The sequence below is a fragment of the Pelobates fuscus genome, chromosome 9 (genome assembly GCF_036172605.1).
Source record: "Pelobates fuscus isolate aPelFus1 chromosome 9, aPelFus1.pri, whole genome shotgun sequence".
NCBI lineage: Eukaryota > Metazoa > Chordata > Amphibia > Anura > Pelobatidae > Pelobates > Pelobates fuscus.
This window is the reverse complement of record NC_086325.1, coordinates 113,155,693-113,181,279: the sequence shown is the minus strand read 5'-3', so window position 1 is coordinate 113,181,279 and position 25,587 is coordinate 113,155,693. Positions and strand designations below refer to the sequence as shown.

At 43.5% G+C, this 25,587-nt stretch overlaps 1 protein-coding gene across 1 annotated transcript in view; it reads left to right on the top strand.

Annotated features, from left to right (window-relative positions):
* The window catches only part of PAPPA (pappalysin 1), a 2,329,021-nt gene that overhangs the window by 1,284,207 nt on the left and 1,019,227 nt on the right, over positions 1–25,587 (top strand). Inside the window, exon 13 of the mRNA XM_063432310.1 lies at positions 958–1,171. Within this exon, the coding sequence (XP_063288380.1) occupies positions 958–1,171 (214 nt within the window). The remainder of the gene's footprint in view (positions 1–957; positions 1,172–25,587) is intronic.

The window sequence follows — 25,587 nt, the reverse complement described above, 5'->3', positions numbered from 1 at the left end:
ACAGAGCGCTCAGGCGGCTGCAGCATTTAAAGGGCCGGCCCGCCGCGGCCGGTCTTAAAAGGATTTACGGCGGCCTGGGGGGGCAATTGCCTCCCTGCCCCTCGGCCCAGCCCGCCCCTGCTGCTTCTGCTTGGCATGTCGCTTAGGTGTGTAACTGCCCTTGTGCACATAACCTCCATGTATACTGCTAAATTCCTAGTCCCGGGTATGGAATCGTCCGCCCTATTCATGTTCACTAGTCCCGTGCCCCGTGACCGTCACCCGGTTCGCTATTGGGTCTAGTCCCTAGGGCACTGATGCCGGAGCCTGTGGCTAGGCCATCGTAGAGGAAACCTCAGCTGCCTGCACACTCCACAAGTTACTAACCCAGGCAGCCTAGTAAGTGAGCTTTTCTGAGAAACCACTTTGAGAGGGACAGAGAAAATATAGTAGATGTCATAAATCAGAGGGGAAGGGTTGGGAGGAAAATAAGAAAGCATGTGGGGGAAAGGAAGAGGGGGAAAAAAGTTGAAGATGTTGGCGTGGGTGCTCATCCTGAATTGTTGCCCAAGTTCCACCTGCTCCAACCCTCCAGGAAGCCCACATAGCCCACAGTCTCCTGTAATTCCTCAAATTAACAACTGAATTATGTTTCATCAATACCTGAATTGCAATTTTAGAAAAACTACAGGAATAGACACATCATTTTGTAAATCTGGAGTCTATTAGCACATTGAATAACCATGTGTGTATCTCTGCAAAGATTGTCTTTATAAAAAAAGTTATAACTATTGTGAGGCTTTACCATCATTCCATGTTTTACTGTTTGCAAAATGCTCTGGCATATTTGACTGAGAGTTTGTGGATTTCTGACTAATAGAGTTATAGTTCGAGATTGACATTTAACCACATGAAATGTAAAGAAAGATGAACATACTTGCCTCTGATTTTTGCTTTTTCATATGTATCTTTATTTAGGTGTCTATATTATTAGCTGCAGGAACAATCCTCTGGTAATTTCTGTGATGCATGACCTCACACAGCCATTTTACCACAGTCATGCTGTCCTTATTAGCTTCACTTCTCGTTGGATTGCTATCTCTGGAGTGGCTCTGCGCTCCTTCTATGATTTTGACTTTCTTGCCATCAGCAGCTGTCAGAGAGGAGAGATATACAGTGCTGACAAACAAGGGTGAGTTGCAATCTTTATAGCCTTTATTGCTCACAATTGTGTGCCTACTGCAACCTTATGACAGAAATAGAAAGCAAAATGTTGATTTAATGGACTCCCTGTGATCCATAGAGACCTGTCCATGTTGAACAAGTAAGCACAATCAATTAGTTTTAATTATCAAGATGTTAGATGACCATCTAGTTATTATCTACCCCATCTTGCTTTGTTTGTATTTCCTTACCAATGTCAATAAAAAAACAAAACTAAATATGCTTTGATGTACAGTTTGCATACGCTTAATTAAGAGCTCTGGCATGTAACATGTACCCCAATTGTCTCTGGTTTGGCAATACAGTCTATTTCTGTTTACCTCTTCCACTTCTTTGGACACCATAGAAGAATCTCCACAAAGCACAATGTATGCTTGTAAGTTCATGACTTGAACACAATGCTTCACTGCCCATTCAGAGGATTTCCATAGTCCTCCTGTACAATTCTCTTTTTGGCAGGGCATATACCCAGCTCACTAGGAGTAAAATATAATGCATCACCGCCACCCATTTTGACCTTGCCTCCCTGCCCCACATAGTTATACTTCCCAATATTAGAGTTGTCTGTGTGTTCCCCACTGTTGCATGTATGCCAACAAAACATGTGCATTCATTTTTGACTAATCTAAAGCTTCCAAATTAGTAGATTTTGAAATGACTGAAAACAAAAAATTGTAATCCTTTGTTGTCATAAGGATAGCAGATTAGGGACTTAACTATGAAATGAAACAGTAACAATTAAAAAAGGGCTTTTTTCCTTGAGACTTTAATTAGTCTGCACTTTCAGTTATTTAGAAGATAGCTTGCAATTTTGGTATCCTACATTTTTGTTGGATTGCCATAATTAGAGGACTTGTCTACTAAACAATTGAAAGAGCAAATTAAGGATGTGAAATAATGGTATTATTTAGTAAATGGCTCACCTAATTTGATAACCTGATTTGGTGTTCACCTACTTAAGATACCAAATTAGGGAACTGTTAAGTAGCTTAATTTCCTTATCTGGTACGATGATGTTGGATTCCCCTACTTCAGATAGCAAAGTAGGGCACTGTTTAGTAGATAGCGCTCCTAATTTGGTACCCTGATGTGGGATTCCTGTACTTAGTATACTGAATTTGGGATTCATCTACTAATCAACCGAAAGAGTGGATTTAACCCCTTAAGGACCAAACTTCTGGAATAAAAGGGAATCATGACGTGTCACACACGTCATGTGTCCTTAAGGGGTTAAGAAAATTGATTTTCTTAATGTTCTTATTTTAGCTGTTTAGTAGATAGCTCCCTAAATTGGTAACCTTATGTGGAATTCCCTTACTTAAGATACCAAATTTTATCACATGACAGGAGGCTTCATATTTTGCATAACTTTCTTTACTTTATGCCTCCAGCAGCACAAGTCAATCAGAAAACTTTAAACCAATCAGTAACAGGCATCACATGCATATATAAAGCCCTGACAGTCACATGATTTCCTCTTTCTTTTCTGCTTACCAGCCAAGGCACAGGTCAGAGTATTTTGCTCCAAACTGTTTTCATTTATATTACATTTATCATTGTATTTGAATGTTTATGGTGTGGTATTTGTCCCCTGCTACCCTCTCCCTTCTCTACCCTGATTATCTGTGTAACGGACCGTTTCAGCATATGAGGGGTTAAAATCCGTTTAGGCGATAATCCCCTTTTCTCAGAAAGGCACAGCTACTGCAGAACATCAAAACTCACGAATTGGATATAGGTGAATGCATCAAACTCCCGAACTGCATACCAGGGAATAAGATAGCATTCCAAGCTGGAACCTCACGAATAGCTGCTAGCAGACGAATAGGAAAAGCAGACATCAGCTTACACTCCTAGCAATCAATCTCCAACAGCATACAGTGAATCCCCCCAAGAACGAGACAAGGCTCCGTGTTGAGGGTCAAGCAGTGGTCTGAGGTGCTGGGGCACCCAGCCTGGTTTTTATTACATGAGTACACATGCAGGCCACACCCAGGGGGAGGCATAAAATAACCAATGACATAGATGTTACATCCCACACATCCCCTCCCCTTAGTGTGACACATAATCCCATTATGCAGACAGTTCAAAATATACTTTTACACAACTTTCATAACTTTAAAACCATACATCACATTCACATAAAAATACATATCCTCAATCAATCCATTCAGGGGAACAACATATTAAAAAATGGCATGAATCAGACCAGGGGTTCAAAAGTTAGTAAAAGTATATTTTGTTCCCCCTGGCTGGAAGAAAAACCATCCCCACAATGCATCCTGGTTTCCTCACTTCTGCCCTGGAGATAATTGGAGAAGTAATCCAATTATTCAGGACTAGAGGCAGACTCCATTAACCACATGGTTGCAAAACGACATAAAACACTTTAAAATACATAAAGTCACATTTTACACATAACACACAGACATTTCACATATCCCCAGATAGCTCAGGTCTGAGTGCACATTATTAGGTGAATGGCACTCAGACCAACCGAATACAGTTTAATCGCCATAGAGCCAAAGTCTTTAATCACACGAATAGGCTCCATGGCATAGCTATCTGGGTTACCACAGCTCACACAGGGCAAGTACCAAATGACCCCACTGTATTTAAAGGGCCAGAATGAGTGACATATACTCTGGTATGGCCGAATACTGTTTTTAAAGGGCCCAATCTCCCAGGGCCATAGTCCAAAGGCAGCAGGCGGGCAACCAGGCTCCTCCAATACAATGTGGCGAGATTGGTTCCGTCACAATCTGCTAAATTGCTTTTACATTTTGGTATTAGACTTGCTTTTCTTCCCTTTTCTTCCCTTGCTTTTCTTCCCTTTCTTCAGCTTTGTCTTTTTAACCCCTTAAGGACCAAACTTCTGGAATAAAAGGGAATCATGACATGTAACACATGTCATGTGTCCTTAAAGGGTTAATATGATAATTTGCTAATTCCCTTTTGCTTTGTGGGGATTACATTGGTCCTTCTATCCTGATTTTTTTGCTGTTGATTTTACGTTTTTCTATTGGACTTGTCTCTGCTGGCACTTTGTTGTTTCACTTTCTCTGATTTAATCACGTTTACCGTTAAGCGTTTTACCGTGATCGCGTTTTGTTTGCTCTGGTGCCAGGACTTCAGGGCAGGTCTCTGGGGGTTGGGGGTACCGGGTGGACCGGGTGGATCGCTTTGGCGATCGCGGACCACACAACGCATTTGCGCGCGAACGGCGGCCATCTTGAATCTCGCGGCTCTTGCGAGATTCACGTCGCCTTCGGTTTTAGCCAGTTCGTGATTCCCACGAACTGGCAGTCTGCTCTACATTGTCAAAAAATAAAGTTCCTGTGAAATGAAGTTCTCCAAGTCTTTTTCTGGGAGATTATGTATTAAATGTTCACTGCTAAAATCAATCCTATTACACAACACTGGCAGGTGGAATAAAGTTGACAGGATTATGCATGGAGTGTCCATTTATGTAGGACTGATCCCTGCTGTGTGCATATATTGGATGCAGTACTCAGGTCTACTGGCAGTTTGCTCTATAATGTTACATACAAATGTCATGTGGAATAAAAGATTCTTGTAAATCTGGAGGATTAAGACAGGACTTTTCCCTGCTGTGGACACATAGTGGATGCTTTACTCTATCTGCTGGCAGGGAAATTAAATAGAGCTGATAACTTACTCAGCTCCCTAATCCCACTGGACCTCAAAACCACTGGATATACTCCATCCCCACAGGGATACAGGACACAGTAGTGGAGCCACATAACGGAGTGATTAACAGGGGTGACCCCCCTTATGCTGGGTGAACCCCAAGCATGGCAGACACCTCTCAGTGACATTGTGGTTCAGGTGTGACCCCTCTTACACTGGATGAACCCCAAGCGAATCTGGTCCCTGTCCTAATGACATACCTATACTGGGGTGAACCCCCTACGCTGGGTGACCCCCAAGCAAATTTGGTCCCTGTCCTTGTGACATACCTATACTGGGGTAACCCCCCTACGCTGGGTGACCCCCAAGCGAATCTGGTCCCTGTCTTAGTGACATACCTATACTGGGGTGAAACCCCCACGCTGGGTGACCCCCAAGCGAATCTGGTTCCTGTCCTACTGACATACTTATACCGGGGTGAACCCCCTACGCTGGGTGACCCCCAAGCGAATCTGGTCCCTGTCCTACTGACATACATAGACTGGGGTGAACCACCAATGCTGGGCGAATCCCAAGCGAATCCTATTCCAGTACTAGGGACATATATATACTGGGGTTTAACCCTCACGCCCTAGGGCGGGCTGATAACCACGGAGTAAGATCTGTTACTGTATGCACAGACCGGAACACAATGGATACATGTATGTCGACAGAACCAGGAAGGAGAGCTCACGGTGCTGCCAAATCTCCACAGTACTATATCCAATAAGGGTGACCCCTTGGATAATTTGGAGGCTACCATACCTCCCCATACACGGGATTACGTCCCGACGTTACTGACCGCTCATCCCGGTCTTATTGAGGGTGACCCCCTCCTCAGACCACTCCCAGAAAATCTCTAAGTGGTACTGATTGAAACAATTCTGGGTGACCCCCAGTTGTACGTGTAGGCCCACTAGTGGCAATAAGTGTACTGCCGTACCTGACACCTGTTCGGTACCCCACAAACCGAAAGAGTGTCCCAACATGCCATAAGAGACATACAGGGGTGACCCCCCCTACGCTGGATGACCCCCAGGCTAGTCTTACTACGGCGCTAGTGGCATAGGTACGAAAGGGTGACCCCCTACGCCCTTTTCTAGGGTTTCTACCTTCAGAGTACGCTCTGTCATTGTATGCACAGACCAGGGCACACTCGATGCAAGTGTTCCGACACCTCTATGCTTCAACTGGAGGATCCGCACACCATTCCTTTAACCGAGAAGGAGAACTCACAATACTGCCAAACTCCACAATTCTAGGACATATAAGGATGAACCCTTGGATTATACATAGGGAGGCTTTCACCTCTCCCATACTCGGGCTACGCCCCGACATCGCAGACCGCTCATCCCGATCCTACTGAGGGTGTCCTCATTCTCAGACCACTACCCAGATCCTGAGAAAGTGGTACCTATTGATCGAAATTCTGGGTGACCACAGTTGTACACAGAGGCACACTGAGTGGCAATAAGCGTACTGTTGTACGATCCTGGCTCCACAGACCGAAAAGGTGTGAACCAACAGGTCGGACTTCCCTCAATTCCTCTGACCGATTTTCAGGGGCGGATTAAAGCCGCCAGGGCAGCTGCGGAGGAAGAAGTCCTCTCCAAGATACTGACTAACCAGTCGGACACCTTACCACCTAAACACCATTGGAAGGGCCCAACATGGCTGCCCCAAAGGGGAAAGAGAACACCCCGACTTAGCGGAACCGTCCCTCAGAACGTCCTGTCCATTAAACATCTCAGGCTCCATCATCAGGGGATGAGGACTTCATCCTTCCCCCTTCTCTGGAGATCATGAGAGAATGAAGAGTCTCCATCGGAAGAGATAAAGTGACAGAATCCGCCTAGCAAGAAAGGTTTCCTTAGGCACACTGGACAATCTGGTTTGACTCACGTACCACCCGACACCCAGGGTCATCCGAGAGGGGTTTACCAGAGCACCGGGCACACTTTGCTAACTTCCGGCTTCGGGGAAAAGAAGTCCGAAACAAGCTCAGGGTGGAATGCCCATACCCTCTATGAACGAACAAGATAGTCCTCACCAGGGAGCTCGGTGTCACTGCGGGGATATCTATGTCCCGATCAGGCCGGGGTCCACGTAAAGGTGTAAGAGAAGGACTCAAAACCAGTTAGGATGAATTACTGGACATGATCAGCCCCGAGTAAAAATTCTATACTTTGCGGAACTGACCCCACCCAAGACTCTCCTCTAGAAACTCACAATGTGAAGGAATGGGTGCAAAGGGCAATATGTAGGTTGGGGGAACGCAAGGCAGACAGTGGCGCAGAACAGCGCAAAACAGCCCAATTAAAGATGGATTTTACACCTTTGAAGTTAGGGATGAAAGAACAAGGACCTCAAGCGGACGGACTATTGTTTTGGTAGTAAGGAAGAAGACAGGAGACTATTGCCCAGTCATCAATCTAGGCCAACCCAATGGTTTTGGGGCGTACCGACAACTCAAGAAGGAAGGTATACATCTATTAGGAGACCTACTCCTCGAAAGGGGTTTGCAAGATTGGATTTGAAGGACACTTACCTACTGGTTCACATGGTGCCTCAAGAAGTTTCGGAAGCTGGTCATGGCGCACTGAAGAGCAAAGGGTATCCGCTGTAGCATACCTAGACGACTTGCTGACCTTTTGCAAGTCCAATTCCTGACTACGTCTACAAACAAGATTTATGTTACTGTTTCGGGAATTGTTGGGATTCATAGTGAACAGAGAGGAGTCGGTTCGATCCCAGTTCTGAGTAACTACGTACCTCTACTTCGGAATAGATTCCACCTTGGGCGGATTACACCTTCCCACATCAGCGATAGCGATTTTTCGTAAGGAAATCCGACGGGTACGGCGGAAAGGCTCCATAATCCCTTGACTATTTCCCAGGACCACTTCACTACCGGGCCAGACATCAGCTGAAAGCTCACTGCCTGAGATCCGGGCACACCTATGAAATTGTGATCAGAATGGCAAGGACTTCGATAGTACTCATTACCGAGGTAAAGGAGCCAAGCGTGGCACCTAGAATGATTGTTGTTAATTGGGATCATCCTCAGCTTCTTCAGTTTTAACTTGCCTTCGGGCAGATCCAAAAGGAGAACATCATCTATTGATAATGCAGGAGCGGCTAGAGTTGGTGGATTGGTGTCTTCCAAGGGAGACTGGTATGTCAAGGGACTATCGCAACCAACTAGAGACCTATTATGGGACTCATGGACAACAGGTATTCCCTGAAATAACTTATCCGCATGGAAAACTTGGAGTTCGCTGGGGTATAGAAAGGGACTGCGATCCTTTTATTACCCCTATCTACCTCGATTATGAATCTTTATCATAATTTTCACTACGGACCGTTTGGAAGGATCCGACCGTTCCATTAACGGGATACGTTCCGCTATTTCGACGACGCATAGTACGATTCATGACACTCCGGTCGATCAAGAGCCTTTGATAGGCCGCTTTCTGCGGGGTAGCAAACGGTCCAGAACCATGAATCAAAGTATCACTGTTGTGGGACTTTGATTGGGGTCTTTTGGAACTAGTCAGATAACACAAACCTATCCCTCCGTCAGCCGTCAGCCATAGTCACGTTACTTTAGATTTTTCGTCGGGTATCAGATATACTGGAGTTCGACGTAGATGGTCTTTTCGGTATCACCAGAAGGAAGGATCTCTACGGTGTCTCGTAGAACTAAATCCTATTTGCGTCCGTATTTTACCCGGTTCCCGGCGGTTTCCCAGTCTTTGTGCAGTTATAGCGGTGTATTGTTATATGGAGATCCCGACAACACTTGTCACATTAAGGACATCTGCTGGGCTTATACCAACCATACAAGCCAGTTACCATGAACACTCCGTCTAGATGGGTTCATTGGTTGTTATCGCTAACGGGGGTGGAGACGTGCTTTGGGTACTCATTCGGTACGAGACGCAGCTGCTTCTCAGGCCTTCACGGGGGGGCCTCTATATTTTACAGGTGGCGAATTGGACACGGCGAGACAATTTCCGGATATTTATTTTCATCAAACCACACACGCATCCTTCTCGCTCATACCACAGCTTTAAAAATGCAAAATATGAAGCCTCCTGTCATGTGATAAAATTGTAGATTATGCTAACGTAGTGTACCTATTATCTTAATTTTAATAATGACAGGAGGCGAGTATTTTCCCTCCCTGTTTCCCTCCCTATACTCTGGGAAATTCTATTTTTCTGGTTGTCATTTTCACAGTATAATTATAAGGCTTTGGGTATTTCAGTATATTTATGGGATGCTTATCTGGTTGACAGGTGTTACAGCCGTGGCGATTATTAAGTATACTAAGGTTGTTTAATGTTTCAGTATATTAACGTAATATAAATATAGATACATATAGTACTGGATTTAATGTGGACATCAGTTGGGTTCCATCACCTTTCACGTATTTCTGTTCTTTTCAGAGTAACCATCATAAAGATAAAGATCAAGATAAAGCTGGAAGGTTTCAAGTCGTGTTCCAAGTTATGTTCTACACGTTACTCAGGACTGTTATTTGAATTCCCTGACGTTATAATGGACTGTTTTTCGCATCAAAGAAAGAGGAAATCATGTGACTGTCAGGGCTTTATATATGGATGTGATGCCTGTTACTGATTGGTTTAAAGTTTTCTGATTGACTTGTGCTGCTGGAGGCATAAAGTAAAGAAAGTTATGCAAAATACTCGCCTCCTGTCATTATTAAAATTAAGATTATAGGTACACTACGTTAGCATAATCTACAATTATTGCACGGTTTCATAGATGGCTGACCGCCTGGCTGATCCCATTTGATTCCCTGATGTGGGGTTCCCCTACTTAGGATACCAAAATAGAGGTTTGTTTAGTAGATATCTACTCTAATCTGTTATCCTGATGTGGTATCCCCATACTTTGGTATCGTTATGTGAGATTGTTAATTTAAAAGGACACTCCACTGCCCAAACCTTCAACAAAAAAATTAAAATCACTGTTTAGTAGATATATTCAGAATGTAAACATTCAAGCATGCATTCAGTTATGGGCGTATATCTAAAGCAAAAGCTGCAGATCTCTTGTGTGAAGCCTTTACAAGCCATCCCCTTCTTCCCAACCCCATACTTCCCATTGCTGTCCAATTGCAGACTTCTCAATTAGTTCAAATTCAGGAGCTCTGGGCAAGGCAGGTGCTCTGGCCTTTTGAGTTTGGCTCACCTTGTTAACCTGCTATCCTTATTTGCTCATACCACAACATGTGACCCTTGCACCTGCAACTTTATGCTAAATAAACCCACTAGAGTAGTGTGTATGTGCATATTAAAATGTACCTATTGGGTTATGATGGATTTGTTTTTGTTTTTACGCAGAAATAGGTCTCTGGACCTAAATTTAACAATGTGAACAAAACTTTCTGCCCACCAAATAGCAACATCAATGAAGGAAAACACTCAGAGAATAGGTTTCAAAATATTCAATAAATATGACACTTTTCTTCATTATGATGTAGATATATCTAAGACTTCTCTACGTCTTTACAAAAACATATAACACACATCAATATCTACAATAAAAAAACACTAAAAATAGCGTAATACAGTAAGGTATAAACTTCAGGATAAAATTCAATATTGCAGTCACACACAAATTGAAAGTAGGCCTTAAGCTCCTCAAATACAGGACTCTTCTTCCTTGTTCTCACATCCAAACCATATATGTGGGGAGAGAGAAGTGTACACATAGAGTAAATCCTAAGTAGTTAAAAAATACTTAATGTATTGATTGTGATACCGGAGAAACTGACGGAAGCCAAGCACAGAGAGATGGACACAGGTTTCTTCAGGAAGGAAGAGATTATTTATTTGATTCACCGACCGGGACTCAGAGGGACTAATGTCACCAAAATACAACAAGATCTGAGCCCCGAACAACAGTGTAGGTCCCTTATATAGGCATATAACTCCTCCCATAATAAGCTCCACCCACACATACTCTTAACCAATCAACCAAACAAAGACTAACTTCCTGTTAGACCACATGGCTTGGCCAGCATAATGGAGGAGGGGAATACTATATCCTGTATTCTTGCACATGCTCCGTACACTACTGATTGTATCTTTGCCACGTGCAACCAATCGACCGATACATCAGTATATGCGCGCGCACATACCATGTGGCAATCTCGGCCTACTAAATTTATTTTTACCAAGATTCCACCACATTCCCCCCTTTGATGCTTCTGATATTTCACAATTCCAGATGCATCACTTAATCTGAGTTTACTTACACCTCAAGTTGCCATAAACCAGACCAGACTTTGCGACTCCCTAAAGATATGAATCCCTCAACATTCCTCTTCCTGTACTAGTTCTCCTTGATTTAGAGCCTCATACCTATAAATAGCCATTATCTGTGCAGCGGCCTTTCTCTCTGCTATATTCTCTATAATGCTCTGCACAGACCTAAGTACCAAAGGAATCAGACATGGTAGGAGAAGGCACAGCATAAATTTGCATGACACCACCTACCAATGCCTTAAGTCCTCCAAACTGCTCATACCAGTTACAAAACCAACTACTTGGATTATACCCTTTCCATACTTGGGTAGGCACATGTGCTAATTTAACCATATGGCTAGGAAGCTCAGCTATTGCTTGCCCTTCATCATCTATTTGAAGAAAACAATTGCTTAAGTTAAACTTCCCACATACACCTCCCTCTACTGCTAATAAATAATCCAAAGCTAGTCTATTTTGGTAAACTGCTGTCCTCATCCCAGTTTTATGCTTTGCTAGGAGATTGAGCGCATGCGATGTCTCATTGGTAATTATCTCAACCACTGCCTTTAACCTTATAATACGGTTGAGCATATATATTGGGGTTCTATATCAAAAAGTACCATCTTCTGCCCACGTAGCTGGCCCATAATAATCTGTAATACGCTGGAGAGGCCACTCATTATCTTCCCAGGTACCTATCTCTAGGGGTCCCCTTTTCTTTCTATGATTTACATCATACACTTTAACTCCCAAAGTCTCTCCTGTTTCAATTGGCAACAAGAAGAAGGATGGTTTGAGCATACCTAACACACATGCTCCTTCCCAGTCCTATGGTAACTCTGAATAGGCTTTCTTACCACAGATCCAGTACAAATTTGCTGGAGCTCTCCAACTAGATGTAGCGGATAAGTCAAACCATACATCCTTTAAAGTGGTATAACTTGCAAACGGATTAGGTGGTTCTGAGACATTTGAAGCTGACCACCAAGTTGTATCTTTTGTATCATCATCATAAGCTTTTTGCCCTAGACAAGTCAATTCTCCTACAGATGTATTAAACATTATTCCTTTCCTTGCTATGCAAACATAACCTATAATGGAGGTCTTTAGTCGCCACTCAGATTTACCTCTAACACTCATTTGATAATCAGTTTGAGAATCTATTATCTGTTCAATTGTCTCAGAACCAGAATACATTACCTCCTTTGCTTCCCAAGGCCATTGGTCTCCCATATTAGTACCTCCACACACATAGCAGTTGGTTACATTAAGACTACCAGCAATACTCTCGGCCAAATCAATAAACAAGTTCTTAGCATTATGGGGGATCTTATTTTCCACACTCATCTCCTCATAGAAGGAATGGAAGACCTGATGAGTTTGGGTGGCCACAGTATCGGTCTTTATCCCTATAAATAATATTGTCCCAGGATCCAACCCTGTTCCATATATCTGGAACCCAAATAAATTCCCAAACCTATCTATAAATAGTTCTGGGTCATTGATAAGTATATGGACTGGGTTACACTCCATAGACTTACAATATGGTTTGGTAGGCAACTTAGTAACAATCATATCCTTATCTACTGTCTGTCCCCAAGTTGCCCACCCTACACAGGACCAATATGGACAATAATTATAATCTTTATTTGGGCATTTTGGATCTATGTATTTGTTCTTACTACTGGGGCAAATATATTTATCATTAGATCCATAAGTTCTTTCCCATTTAAGATCCCCACATACATTCCACAGTTTTCTACCACTTGATATCGCCTTACATGCATCAAATAGCAGAACACATGAAGAATGTACGGTTTCTAGTATTGACTTGTTTATCAGGGTCCCCTGTGAGTCTCCATTCTGAAGGGTCAACCAAATTGTACGGGGTTGATACTCTGAGCTAAAACACTTAGGTTCTCCTACTCCTAAATGGCACACACTATAATCTATACCTAAGTATCTACACTTAGATACATGTCCTTTACACTCATATTAAGAATGCCAAATAAGGGTCTGAGAGATTTGATTACCTGTTTTTGTAGTCTTAATGCAAACCTCACAGCCTGGTGTGTCGGTACCTCTACCTTCCTGAATAATTAAAAACACAAATATACACATTATCAAATACATTTCTCCTGACATCTTTGTCCTAATTCTTCGTCCGTGTGATGGCACCTCAGCTTCCAGGGTGTAAGGGCTGCAGGGAATGGAGTCCTTCAAGTCCTCTCTTCCTTTCACAGAGGTCCCTTCAAGACACTCTGACTATGTAACGTAGGTAGGTGGTCAGGCTTTATTATGGCCGTCAAAACACATACTTGCTGATCTCTTTGATTACTCTAGAAGTCCCAATATCTCCTTGTCACTCCGACTGAGTTGCACGCTTTAACCGGATCTTGCAGGGATTCTCAGGATCTGATGTAGCATGCCAAGAATCTACTGCTGCTGGTTTAACCCTGGAGTGATGAATCCACAGAGTCACTTCGGCCAGCTTTATAGCTGTAGGGGTAGACAAAAGAACAACATAAGGACCTCTAAATTTTGGCCCCAACGGTACACTGTTTCACTCCTTTATCCAAACTTGATCTCCTGGATGATAAGAATGGACAGGTGGATAAATATTCACAGGTAATCTGTCTTGTACCCATTTCTGTACCATCTCCATAGTTTTACTCAACTCTACTACCTGCCGGGTAATTCCTTCTCCCAACTGACTCAAATCCCCCCTTAAGTTACCAAGTACAGGAGGTGGACGCCCATACATAATTTCAAAAGGTGAGAGACCCATCCTTCTGGTAGGTGTACTACGAATGCGCAACAGAGCTATTGGCAAAAGAACATTCCATTTAAGTTGAGTTTCTTGACACATCTTTGCCAATTGGTTCTTAATAGTTCTGTTCAACCTTTCCACTTTCCCAGAGCTCTGAGGCCTATATGCCGTATGAAGTTTCCACTTAATACCAAGCATATGAGTCAGTTGTTGTAGGCACTGGTGAACAAAGGCTGGACCATTATCCGATCCTATAGAGCAGGGGTAGGCAACCTTTTAGCAGCACTGTGCCGATATAGGATTGTGATGTCCCGTAGCGTGCCGGTCCTATTTTTTTTATAAATCGAGGTGTGTGTGCTGCCGTATTCTGCTTGTGTTATTTGTACTGTAATTGCTTTGTATCGTTGTATTTGTGCGTATATATGCAGGGCTGTCTTTAATAATGACTGGACCCTGGGCAAAGCATTTGCTTAGGGCCCCCTGGACCCTGTCCCCCCTTCCCAGGCATGCAATCACGTCCTCCACCTCAACACAGTGGCGGACCTAAAGTAGAGAGGTGCAAGAATTCTTGGCGGTCTCCCTGTTGCACGGGTGATAAAAAGGTAGATCCCCATCTGTCGTGCAACTCCAGAATAGCATTGACAGCTGGGGCTTTACCATTTACTCATGTTTGCAGGTCTGTATTTAGCACTAAGCAGTTTTTGTGTGTTTTTGTGGAATATGTTTGTATGTGGTGTTGGCGTGATTGCAAGCACACACACACACACACACACACACACACACACAGATATACTGACACACACAGAGACATACTGACATACACACAGACATGCTGTCATACAAACATACTGACACACACACACACAGATATACTGACACACACACAGACATACTGACACACACAAAGACATACTGACACATACTGACACACAGACATGCTGACACACAAACATACTGACACACACAGATATGACACACACACAAACATACTGACACACACACACTGACAGACATACTGACACAGACATACACTTTAAAACTCACCCTCCAGTTTCCTACCTTAACTGCTGGTGGCTGAAGGCGTTGGGAGTTGGGGTCTAGAGCTCTTGGCCAGCCCCCCTCCAATCTGCCTACTCTTCTTTCCTGCGTGCTCCTCTCTTTGTGGGAGGAAGTGATGCGTGGCCGTCACTTCCTCCCAGCCTGCTGCCGAAAAGCAAGGGGCCTGCTCGCGCTGTTAAAGCACCTCAGCGTGTGCCGGATCCCTGCTGACAGAAGCCCAGCGGGTGGTCCTTTGTGCATGGGCCACCCGGTGGGCCTCCTTAGTGTGCAGATTACCAGCCAGAGGGTTAGAAATAGTTGAGGCCAGCAGGGCTCACGGTGCAGCTGCCCAGTTTGCCCCACGTTAAAGAAGGCCCTGCGTATATGAGCTATTATATTGTTTATGTTCATGAGTAGTTTATGGTATTGTGTATGATACTAATGAATGTAAGCTGTGTATGGGTGCTGCTTGTGGAATTGTGTGTGTGTGTGGATGGATATGTCAAAGTGTGTGTTTGGTAGTGTGTGGGGGCTGTTTGGGGTATTGCATGTGGGGTTGTGTGCATGTATGTGGATTGTTAGTGGTGTTTCGTTGTGGATTGTGTGTATGTTTGTGTGTGGGCTGTCTGTATTATTTGTATGAGGGGAGGGTTATTCTGTAGCTCTGTGTATATCTAGCAGTGTGGGTGGCTTCCCTGGGTTCCAGTGGGGACTAGTCTGGCCAGGTACAGGTCAAGGACAGGAGCTGCAACAGCAACTGCGAGCTGCTCTACTACAGTGTGGCTTCCTATTCACAAGTGCTGGGAAGAAGTGATCTAAGATCACTACCTCTATGTGCTGCAATGCATAAATTGAGGATTGTCCTTCACCACCTTTTCGGATTAGCAGATATCTGAAGTTTTACTGGGACTCCTGATAGGCCAGAGCCTGTTTGACTCTAGCAGCCTTGAGTGCCGTGCAAAGACACCTCGAGTGCCGTGCATGGCACTAGTGCCGTAGGTTGCCTACCCCTGCTATAGAGCATGGTAGTCCATATCGGGGTATTATTTCCCGCAACAGAAATCGCACAACTTCTCCTGCTTTCTCTGTACGAGTAGAACATGCGTCTACCCAACCTGAGTAGGTACACACAACTACTAGTAGGTAACGATATCCACCGGATTTGGGCACTACCATGTAATCTATTTGGAGATCGGACATAGGTAGTCCTCCCATATACTGGACTCCCGGTGGATTCACTGGACCTTGTCTTGCGTTGTTCTTGGCACATATCACACATCTTCGTACAATGGCTTGAGTCAAGTTGGACAATCTTGGTATGTAGAAATGCTTCCTAAGAGATTCTTCCATACTATCTCTCCCGGAATGTGTCCCGTTATGATAATTCTGGACAATTTCTACAGCTAGCGATGCTGGAATAACTATTCTTCCATCTTCTAACTGATACCAATTGTTCTCCAAATACTTCCCAGCTTCAGTCTTTAACCACTCTTCTTCTTGAGCTGTATAAACTGGAGTCCATTGAGACAGTGGAGTCGGTATAAGAGAAGCTATATGTTCCACATACTCCTGTTGTCCTGATTCAGCGGCACGCTTGGCTGCATTATCTGCCATCCGATTTCCTTTTACTACATCACCATCACCTTTCAGATGCACTCGACAATATATGATACCAACTTCTTTTGGTTCCCACACGGCTTCCAAGAGTTGTAATATCTCAGCTGCGTACTTGATTTCTTTACCCTCTGAGTTCAGTAGTCCTCTTTCTTTATACAAAGTTCCATGGGCATGAGTGGTTAAAAATGCATACTTTGAGTCCGTATAGATGTTCACCCTTAATCCTTCAGCCAATTGTAACGCTCGTGTGAGTGCAATTAGTTCTGCCTTCTGTGCCGATGTTCCTTTTGACAATGGCCGAGCTTCTTTCACCTTGTCTATGGTTGTCACCGCATATCCTGCATAGCGAATCCCTTCTTTCACATAACTACTGCCGTCCGTATAGTACTGGACATCAGGGTTCTGGATGGGAAAATCACGAAGGTCCGGTCTACTTGAGAACACTTCATCCATCACCTCCAGGCAATCATGTTGACTCTCAGTAGGTTGTGGCAAAAGGGTAGCTGGATTCAAGGTATTAACAGTCTCTAGATGCACTCTCGGGTTTTCACATAACATAGCTTGATACTTAGTCATGCGGCTATTGCTAAACCAATGATTGCCTTTATAGTCTAGCAACGTCTGTACTGCATGTGGGACTCGCACGTAGAGTTCCTGACCCAGAGTGAGCTTATCAGCTTCGGCTACCAGCAGGGCGGCGGCAGCTACGGCTCTTAGACAAGGTGGAAGACCACTGGCCACTTCATCCAGTTGTTTGGACATATATGCAACAGGTCGTTGCCATGATCCCAAGTACTGTGTCAATACTCCCACAGCCATTCTTCTTTGCTCGTGTACATATAAGTAGAATGGACGTGTATGATCAGGTAGACCTAATGCTGGGGCGCTCATCAATGCCTTCTTAACATCTTCAAATGCCTTTTGCTGTTCAAAGGTCCACAGGAAGGGATCATGTTCTGTACCTTTTATAGCCGCATAAAGAGGTTTCGCCAATATCGCATAACTGGGAATCCATATCCTACAGAAGCCTGCTGCCCCCAAGAATTCCCGCACTTGTCTTCTATTCTTGGGTGTTGGTATTTGGCATACAGCTTCTATTCTCTCTGGCCCCATTATCCTTTGACCTTCAGAGATATGGAATCCCAGATACTTGACAGTTGGTTGACACAACTGGGCTTTCTTCCTGGACACCTTGTATCCTGCCTTCCAAAGAATGTGCAGTAAATCATGTGTTGCTTGCTGACATATTTCTCTTGTAACTGCCGCTATCAACAAATCATCTACGTATTGTAATAGTACACATTCTCCTGGGATGGACTTGAAATCCAGTAAGTCTTGACTTAAAGCTGATCCAAATAGGGTAGGTGAATTTTTAAACCCTTGGGGCAACCTTGTCCAAGTCATTCCCATTGGAATGCCAAGATACACTGGCTTTCCGTAGCAATTCGTAGGCAAAAGAAGGCATCTTTGAGATCCAAAACAGTGAAATAAGTAGCCCCGCCCGGAATTAAAGCAAGCAGGTTATATGGATTGGGTACAACTGGATGTATACTTACTACCGCATCATTGACTGCTCTCAAGTCCTGCACAGGGGGATACTCATCTGTACCGGGCTTTTGAACAGGCAACAATGGGGTGTTCCAGGGGGAAGTACAGAATTTTCGGATACCATACCTTATGAACTTATCCAAATAAGACTGTATGTTCTTCTTTGCCTTTTGTGGAATATGATATTGTCTCAAGCTCACTGGATAAACCCCCAGCCTTAGTTCAATATGAATAGGTGGAATATTACGAGCAAGTCCTGGTGGGTTATTCTCTGCCCATACTCCTGGTACATTAAACAAGGATTCATCACTCTTAGGGTTTTGGCTGGTCAACACTGTATAAAGTCGCCACTCTTCTTCCTTTGGTACTGATATCGTCATTATACCTGAAGGTCCATTGAACTTCAAAGATGTTGTTCCGTTAGGCAGAAATGTTATCTGTGCTTGTAATTGTGATAACAAATCACGTCCTAGCAGTTGGACTGGACATTCAGGCATGTAAAGGAACTGGTGTTTTACTACGTGGCCTCCCAGTGTACAGAGTCGACTTTTAAGAACCGGTTTAGCGGCACTCCTTCCAGTTGCTCCGATTACGGTGATAGTTCTTCCTGAAGGAGGAGCGACTAGGTCAGTCACCACAGAATGTTCGGCACCAGTGTAAATCATAAAATAACTTATTTTTGGGGTGTGTGGCCGACTTCGGAGCCTAATGGACGCATGCTGAACTAGCTCCTGAGGACCCGGGCCCCAATCCACTATAATCGGAGACTATTATACGAAATGGGCAATCAAAAAAAGCAAGGAAAAACACAAGGACACTCAGGGAAAACTCCCTCCACAAAATCGGGAGCATTGACCCGTTATTTTAAAGAAAATTTAGACCGCGGGGAAGAGGCCCCGACCACACCTCGCGTAATGGCGGACATAGATCCGCAACCAAGCAGTCCTGCAGCCTCGGAATTATCCCACATTTCATCTGACACAGCAAACGATGCAGACATAAGATCACTGCTAAAAAACCTACCATCTAAACACGACCTACAAAGTATGAAAAACGACTTACAAGTCACGATGGGAAAACTCGAAGCCACGTTCCACACGAAAATGGAGGCGATAGGCACAGAGGTCCGTCAGCTAAATCTCAGGGTAGTGGATCTGGAGGAAGAGAGAGACATAATCCAAGCCCAGTTAACGAATATTACAACGACTATTGACTCACACACCCTGCACATGGCAACTACACAGAGGCTATTAGACGATCTGGACAATCGAGGGAGAAGGAACAATTTACGAATAAGAGGCCTGCCAGAAACCCAAGGTGAGAGCCTAGAGACTATATTAACGGAGCTCTTTAACCTTATACTGGGGGAACAAAGTGACAACACAATTCTACTGGATAGAGCCCATCGATCCTTACGCCCAAGGGGCCTTTCACCTGATACTCCAAGAGACGCCATATGTAGGATACACTACTTCTCAATTAAGGAGAATATTATTAAGTCTCTCAAAAACACTTCCCAACCTCTTCTCTTTCATGGACACCCAGTACAAATATACCCTGACTTATCCCGGTATACACTACAGGCACGCAGAGCTCTAAAGCCGGTTACTGAGCATCTAAGGAGCAGAAACATCAGATATCGCTGGGGATTCCCTTTCGCTTTAATCGTGAACCACAAGGGTAACATGCTGTCAATATCATCTATTCTGGACATCCCTTCATTCCTTCAAGCACTAGACTTACCTCCCACCTCAGTCATGGATTGGAACGGGTTACAACCACAACAAGAAACAGCATCTCTCCCTCAGAGACAACGCTGGATCACACCTGCAAAAAAAAGAAGAAACGATCAACGCTTCATCTCACCGCAACACAGAGCGAGAATTTCGACAGAAAATGTTAACCACCGAACTGTACGCTCCCCTGAGTAAAGAATCCGTGTGCTCATTGCATTCTTTACCTCCTATATTCCAAGTCCCATCACATATACAGCGGCCGGCCAGAGGACCACAAACCAACTCTTAAAACCTCCTTACCCAGATTTGGATGACAACTTTATACCCTAACTCCTCATCTCCTCCCCACAGCTGATCAAGCCTGATCCTGGACACTTCATACCATCCCGTCCCAGACGCTATATCAATCAACATCGGGGATTATCATAGCGACAACGCTTTAACTCCACAGCCCAGAGATGCATGTACAGAGCATGAGCAAGAATCTCCAACCTATTTTTCAGAACTCTTGTATAGCCGAGTCACTCAGTCTACACATATGATGACAGGTTGTATATGCAATGCTATGTTTTGTAATATGTGTCAGCCAAAACCCACATTGATTACTACTAATTTTTCCTTTTTTCTCTCCTACACATATGCCACTACTGGATATGGGTATAGACACTAGGATTAAGAATCTATCTATATCTATCATATCTATTATCCCCTCCGTCAAATAATTTATCTTTTTGGGGGGACAGATAAGAATAGGAATATAAATGAAGGTTTATCCTAATATGATGGAGACTGGTCCATGACTCTTGATAGGAGATAGGAAATGTCCTTCTGAATTTCTATCTGGGAACTGTAACCCTGCACATAGTCTTTTAAATGGTGTTATATTTAACTTCTTGTATGTTGCAGAGCTATCCCTATTCTCCGAAAAAAGTGGATCAGTCTCTACCCTATGCGCTTTGTCCGAGTATTAAGTCCGGGCGCATGCGCCTATAAACAGAGATATACACTTACGAGTATAAAGTTCCCGCGCATGCGCTAGCAATTAGACACGGACATGCGCACTCATGAGCTACCAATGTATACCCGTTGCACCGGCCAGCTGTAATTAAGAGCACTCGGCTGGCGGGCACTTCCGAACCCCTCCCCCTATTTGACAGGTAGGGAGTTCGCGGTATTTAAGGCATGGAGGGAGAGGTTTTAGTTGCACCATTTGCCCTTGAGAAAGGCGGTTAGACCGCCGAAACGCGCGTTGGGCAGCCTGTTTTTATACACGCAATTATGATTTGACGGTCTTGTCACTGAATTATTTTTTTCCACTGACTGTACTGACGGCTTGCTGGATACCCCGGATTTAGAGATCTAGGTATTAATGATCCCGTTTTATACCATAGGGATTAATGCTATTGGAGTAAGGACATAGGAGCTGGTATGGTGACAGAGCTCTCTTCTTAACTCTGTCTAGATTCAGCTTTTTCCACACTACTTTGTTTCCTCTACCCCTTATCTCTCTATCCTTTCGATTTATTTCCTTTTGGTAATATTAGACATATCAGGTATTTCACAACTGGAAGCTAATAATTATATGTACCATAGGAACCTTTGGAGTTGCTACGGGTAACTTGGGTCCCGGTTTCTCCTGGATTGCCTATTATGGGAAAGCCCTTTTTTTTGCTGTCTTCTGGCTTTAATGAATTACAGATAGGCTGAATCTCCTTGGGAGGTTTTTCTCTGCAGTTACTTTTTTAACATTTGCAACTATGTTCAGACGTCTCACACACTAGTTGCATTTATGTGACATATTGTTGCAGTTTCCTCCTTATAAGGATCCTTGCCGTACTGTTTTGCCAGTTTAATTTACAGTCCTTTTTTTCTTTTTAATCCTCACGATTTGGGGTGACAGTGTAGGTTGTGTGTATTTGGTAAATATATTTTTGTTCCATTAAAGTTTTTGTTATTTTTAGTTTTAACTGTTTGATACTCGCCTTGGGGGTAGTGGTTGTGAGGTGAAGCACCCCGTATTTACGAGGAGCTCCCCTCACTACCTTTTCTTTTGATTGCTACATATTCAGAGTTAAGCCCTGTACTACCCCTGTAACCCTTCCTCTACTATCGGCCAGAGTTTTCTTTGACTGATAGTCTATTTGTTTAGTTATAACTAAAATTAACAAATACCCCAAACTCATTCCTGATTTCACAAAACTCACAGGAAAGTCTTACTCACCTACACTATACCACCATTTCAATAAAGTACTCATTAACCCGCCCCACCCCACCCCAACAACTAAAGTATTTCAACCAGGAGCTCAGGTGGTATAAATACCTTCACCTCATAGGGGCTGGCAACACTAAAAATCTCAGAGTGCTTTCTAGACCTGTAACAAGATCAACACAGTAGCCATCTGTTGAAAATCAAGGTCTTAGTTGACTCCCACAATTTTTTTTATTTTATTTGTTTCATTTAAGGTGTTCAAGTATTTAACTGTATGATTATTTATTGGCTCTAAGATTAATTGTGACTATTTGCGATACAACCCCAAGCGGATACTAAACTGATACAGTTAATCGAGGGAGAGAGAAGTCACATCTAAAATCGACATACACTCCAGATACACTCCTGATATCACAAGGACTCACAGGGAGGACTCCCATACCCCTCCAGTATCCCTCCATTTCAATAAAGTAATCCTTAAACCATACCACTCCAACAACGAAGACAAGACGTCTAACAATGGCCTCATTAAATATACTAACCCAAAACGCCAAGGGCCTTAATACCCCTGAAAAAAGGTCCCTAGCACTATCTGACTTTCGAAGACAGAAGGCTGACATCGTTTTCATACAGGAAACACATTTACGTAAGGGAACAACTACAAAAATACGTAACAAAGACTATCCCCAGGGATATTACAGTCACTATTCTGAATCTAAATCACGAGGAGTAGCGATACTGATAAGTAAACACACTCCATTTACCCTTCAGGAGCAACTGACGGACAATTCCGGTAGATTCCTGTTTGTGAAAGGGGTATTAGGCTCAGTTACAATGACACTAGTCAATCTCTATGTACCCAATAAAAAACAGAACCAATTTTTAAAAAAAAATCCTCCATAAGTTATCAGACTTCCAGGAGGGTATTCTACTAGTAGGAGGAGACATAAACATCTCCTTGGATGGGAAATTACACAGCCAAACTACAGCCTTACATGACGCAAACTAGAGAGCAGATAAATTCTACGTTATTCGACGCACAGTTATATGACTGCTGGAGGATGTTACATCCGTCTCGCAGAGACTACTCCTTCTACTCTCCACCCACAGGCACCTTCACCCGAATTGATTCTATATTCCTCCAACACAGGCATCTAACTCTCGCAACAGCAGCCGCTTACGGTCCGATCACTTGGTCGGATCATGCACCGTTGACACTGACACTAAAAATCCCACACCTACCACACCCTTCAACCCAATGGAGACTAAATGACCTATTATTAAATGATATAAACAACATAACATGTATAGAAAAAGCAGCCACTGCCTATTTTGCAGAGAACTCACGACCTGACACAGCCCCGCCTATCACTTGGGAAGCTCATAAAGCAGTAATGAGAGGAGAACTAATTAGAATTGCCTCCACAGTTAAAAGAACTAGGGAACACAGAATCGCACAATTGACACGAGAACTAAAATCCTTAGAATCTACACACTATGACCACGACTCCCCACTTGACACATATAAATCAATCCTGTTAAAAAGAACAGAACTTACGACTACACTACAACTACATGCCAAACGCAAAGTATCCCTGACAAAACATCTTTACTACGCAAAAGGTGGGAAAGCAGGTAGGCTACTTGCACAATCCTTGAAACCAGTCAAAAAATCTACCTTTATCCCAGAAATTAAATTAAACTCAGGGAAATTAACCAAAAACATGCCCGATATAATTAGAGAATTCCATAATTATTACACTAATCTCTACAACATATCAAAGGCCCAACCGTCTAAAGAGGAAATTCTCACATACTTACACTCAAGAATCAAGAAAACGATTCCACCCAATGAAGTTGCCTTTTTGGACGAGCCTATCACACTAGAAGAATTTAATAACATAGTCAAATCACTACCTTCTGGTAAAAGCCCAGGCCCAGATGGGTACACGGGGAAATACTATAAAACCTTCGCCTCGATCTTAGCACGCCCCTTTGCCGAGGCATTTAACACTCAAAAATTATCACACCTAATACCTAGGGCGTCATTGGAAGCAACAATCACTCTCATCCCGAAACCGGGTAAAGACCCAACAGTTTGTGGCAACTATAGACCAATCTCCCTCATAAATATTGATCTTAAAATACTAACAAAAATCATGGCGACCAGACTTAAAGCATTTCTCCCGAACTTGATCCACCAGGATCAGGCGGGATTCATCCCTGGCAGGGAAGCAAAGAACAACACGATGAAAATAATCAATCTAATTCATTGGGCACATACACACAAAATACATAGCACACTTCTAGCAATAGATGCTGAAAAGGCCTTTGATAGGGTCAATTGGTCTTTACTCACTCACACAATGCACGCTCTGGGTTTTGGGCCGCGCTGGATGGAATGGCTCGCGGCTATTTATTCTAAGCCAACGGCTCGCATACGAATAAACGGACAACTCACACAACCGGTCACAATTACAAACGGGATGAGACAGGGATGCCCTCTCTCACCTCTTCTGTTCATACTCATCCTAGAACCATTTCTCCAAGGAATCAGGGACAACCCTCAAGTTAAAGGCCTTAGAGTAGACGACAGGGAATACAAGGTCATGGCGTTCGCAGATGACCTCCTTTTTACAATATCCAACCCACTCTCCACAATACCAACTATTATATCCGAAATGGAGCTTTATGGCAAAGTCTCCAATTTCCAGGCAAACCTCACGAAATGTGACTTAATGCCTCTTCACTCCACAAACTATCTAAACACCCAACTTAAGAAGAGGTTTCACTTTACTTGGCAACCCACCTCTATCAAATACCTGGGGGTCCACATTCCACATAAATTAAAACTCCTATATGACTTGAATTTCCATAAGCTGCTCAAGGAAATAATCCAATACTTACAAAACTGGCATAAACCCTGCTTTGGATGGTTCTGTAGAATCAACATCATTAAAATGAACACTCTACCACGTCTACTCTACATTCTTCAGGCCCTCCCTATTCAAATACCTTCGAGTTTCTTTCCTAAAGTCAGAAAGATATTCACCAACTTTATATGATCATACACTCAGCCAAGAGTAGCATACGAGACTATGATCAAAAGTAGAGATAACGGGGGGTTGAATCTTCCAGACCTAGACACTTACCACAAGGCAATCCACTTAAGCAGAGTATTAGAATGGACACGAACTGAACCAGTCCACCATTGGGTACAAATAGAAAACGAGTTAGCAGCCACCCCCTTGAAAGTCCTCCCGTGGCTACCCAAACAGCCTCCCCACACCTCACTTCTTCCTGGACCACACCCAACCATCAAACCCACAATTCAAGTTTGGCATAAATTGGTAAACACTACCAAGATCTCTTCCTACCCCTCTCCTTTATATCCGCTAACCAACAATCCGATATTCCAAAGAGGTCAATCAGGGACGACTTACGATAAATATCACAGAGGAAACACACTAATGCTCCGCGATATGATCGCAGATA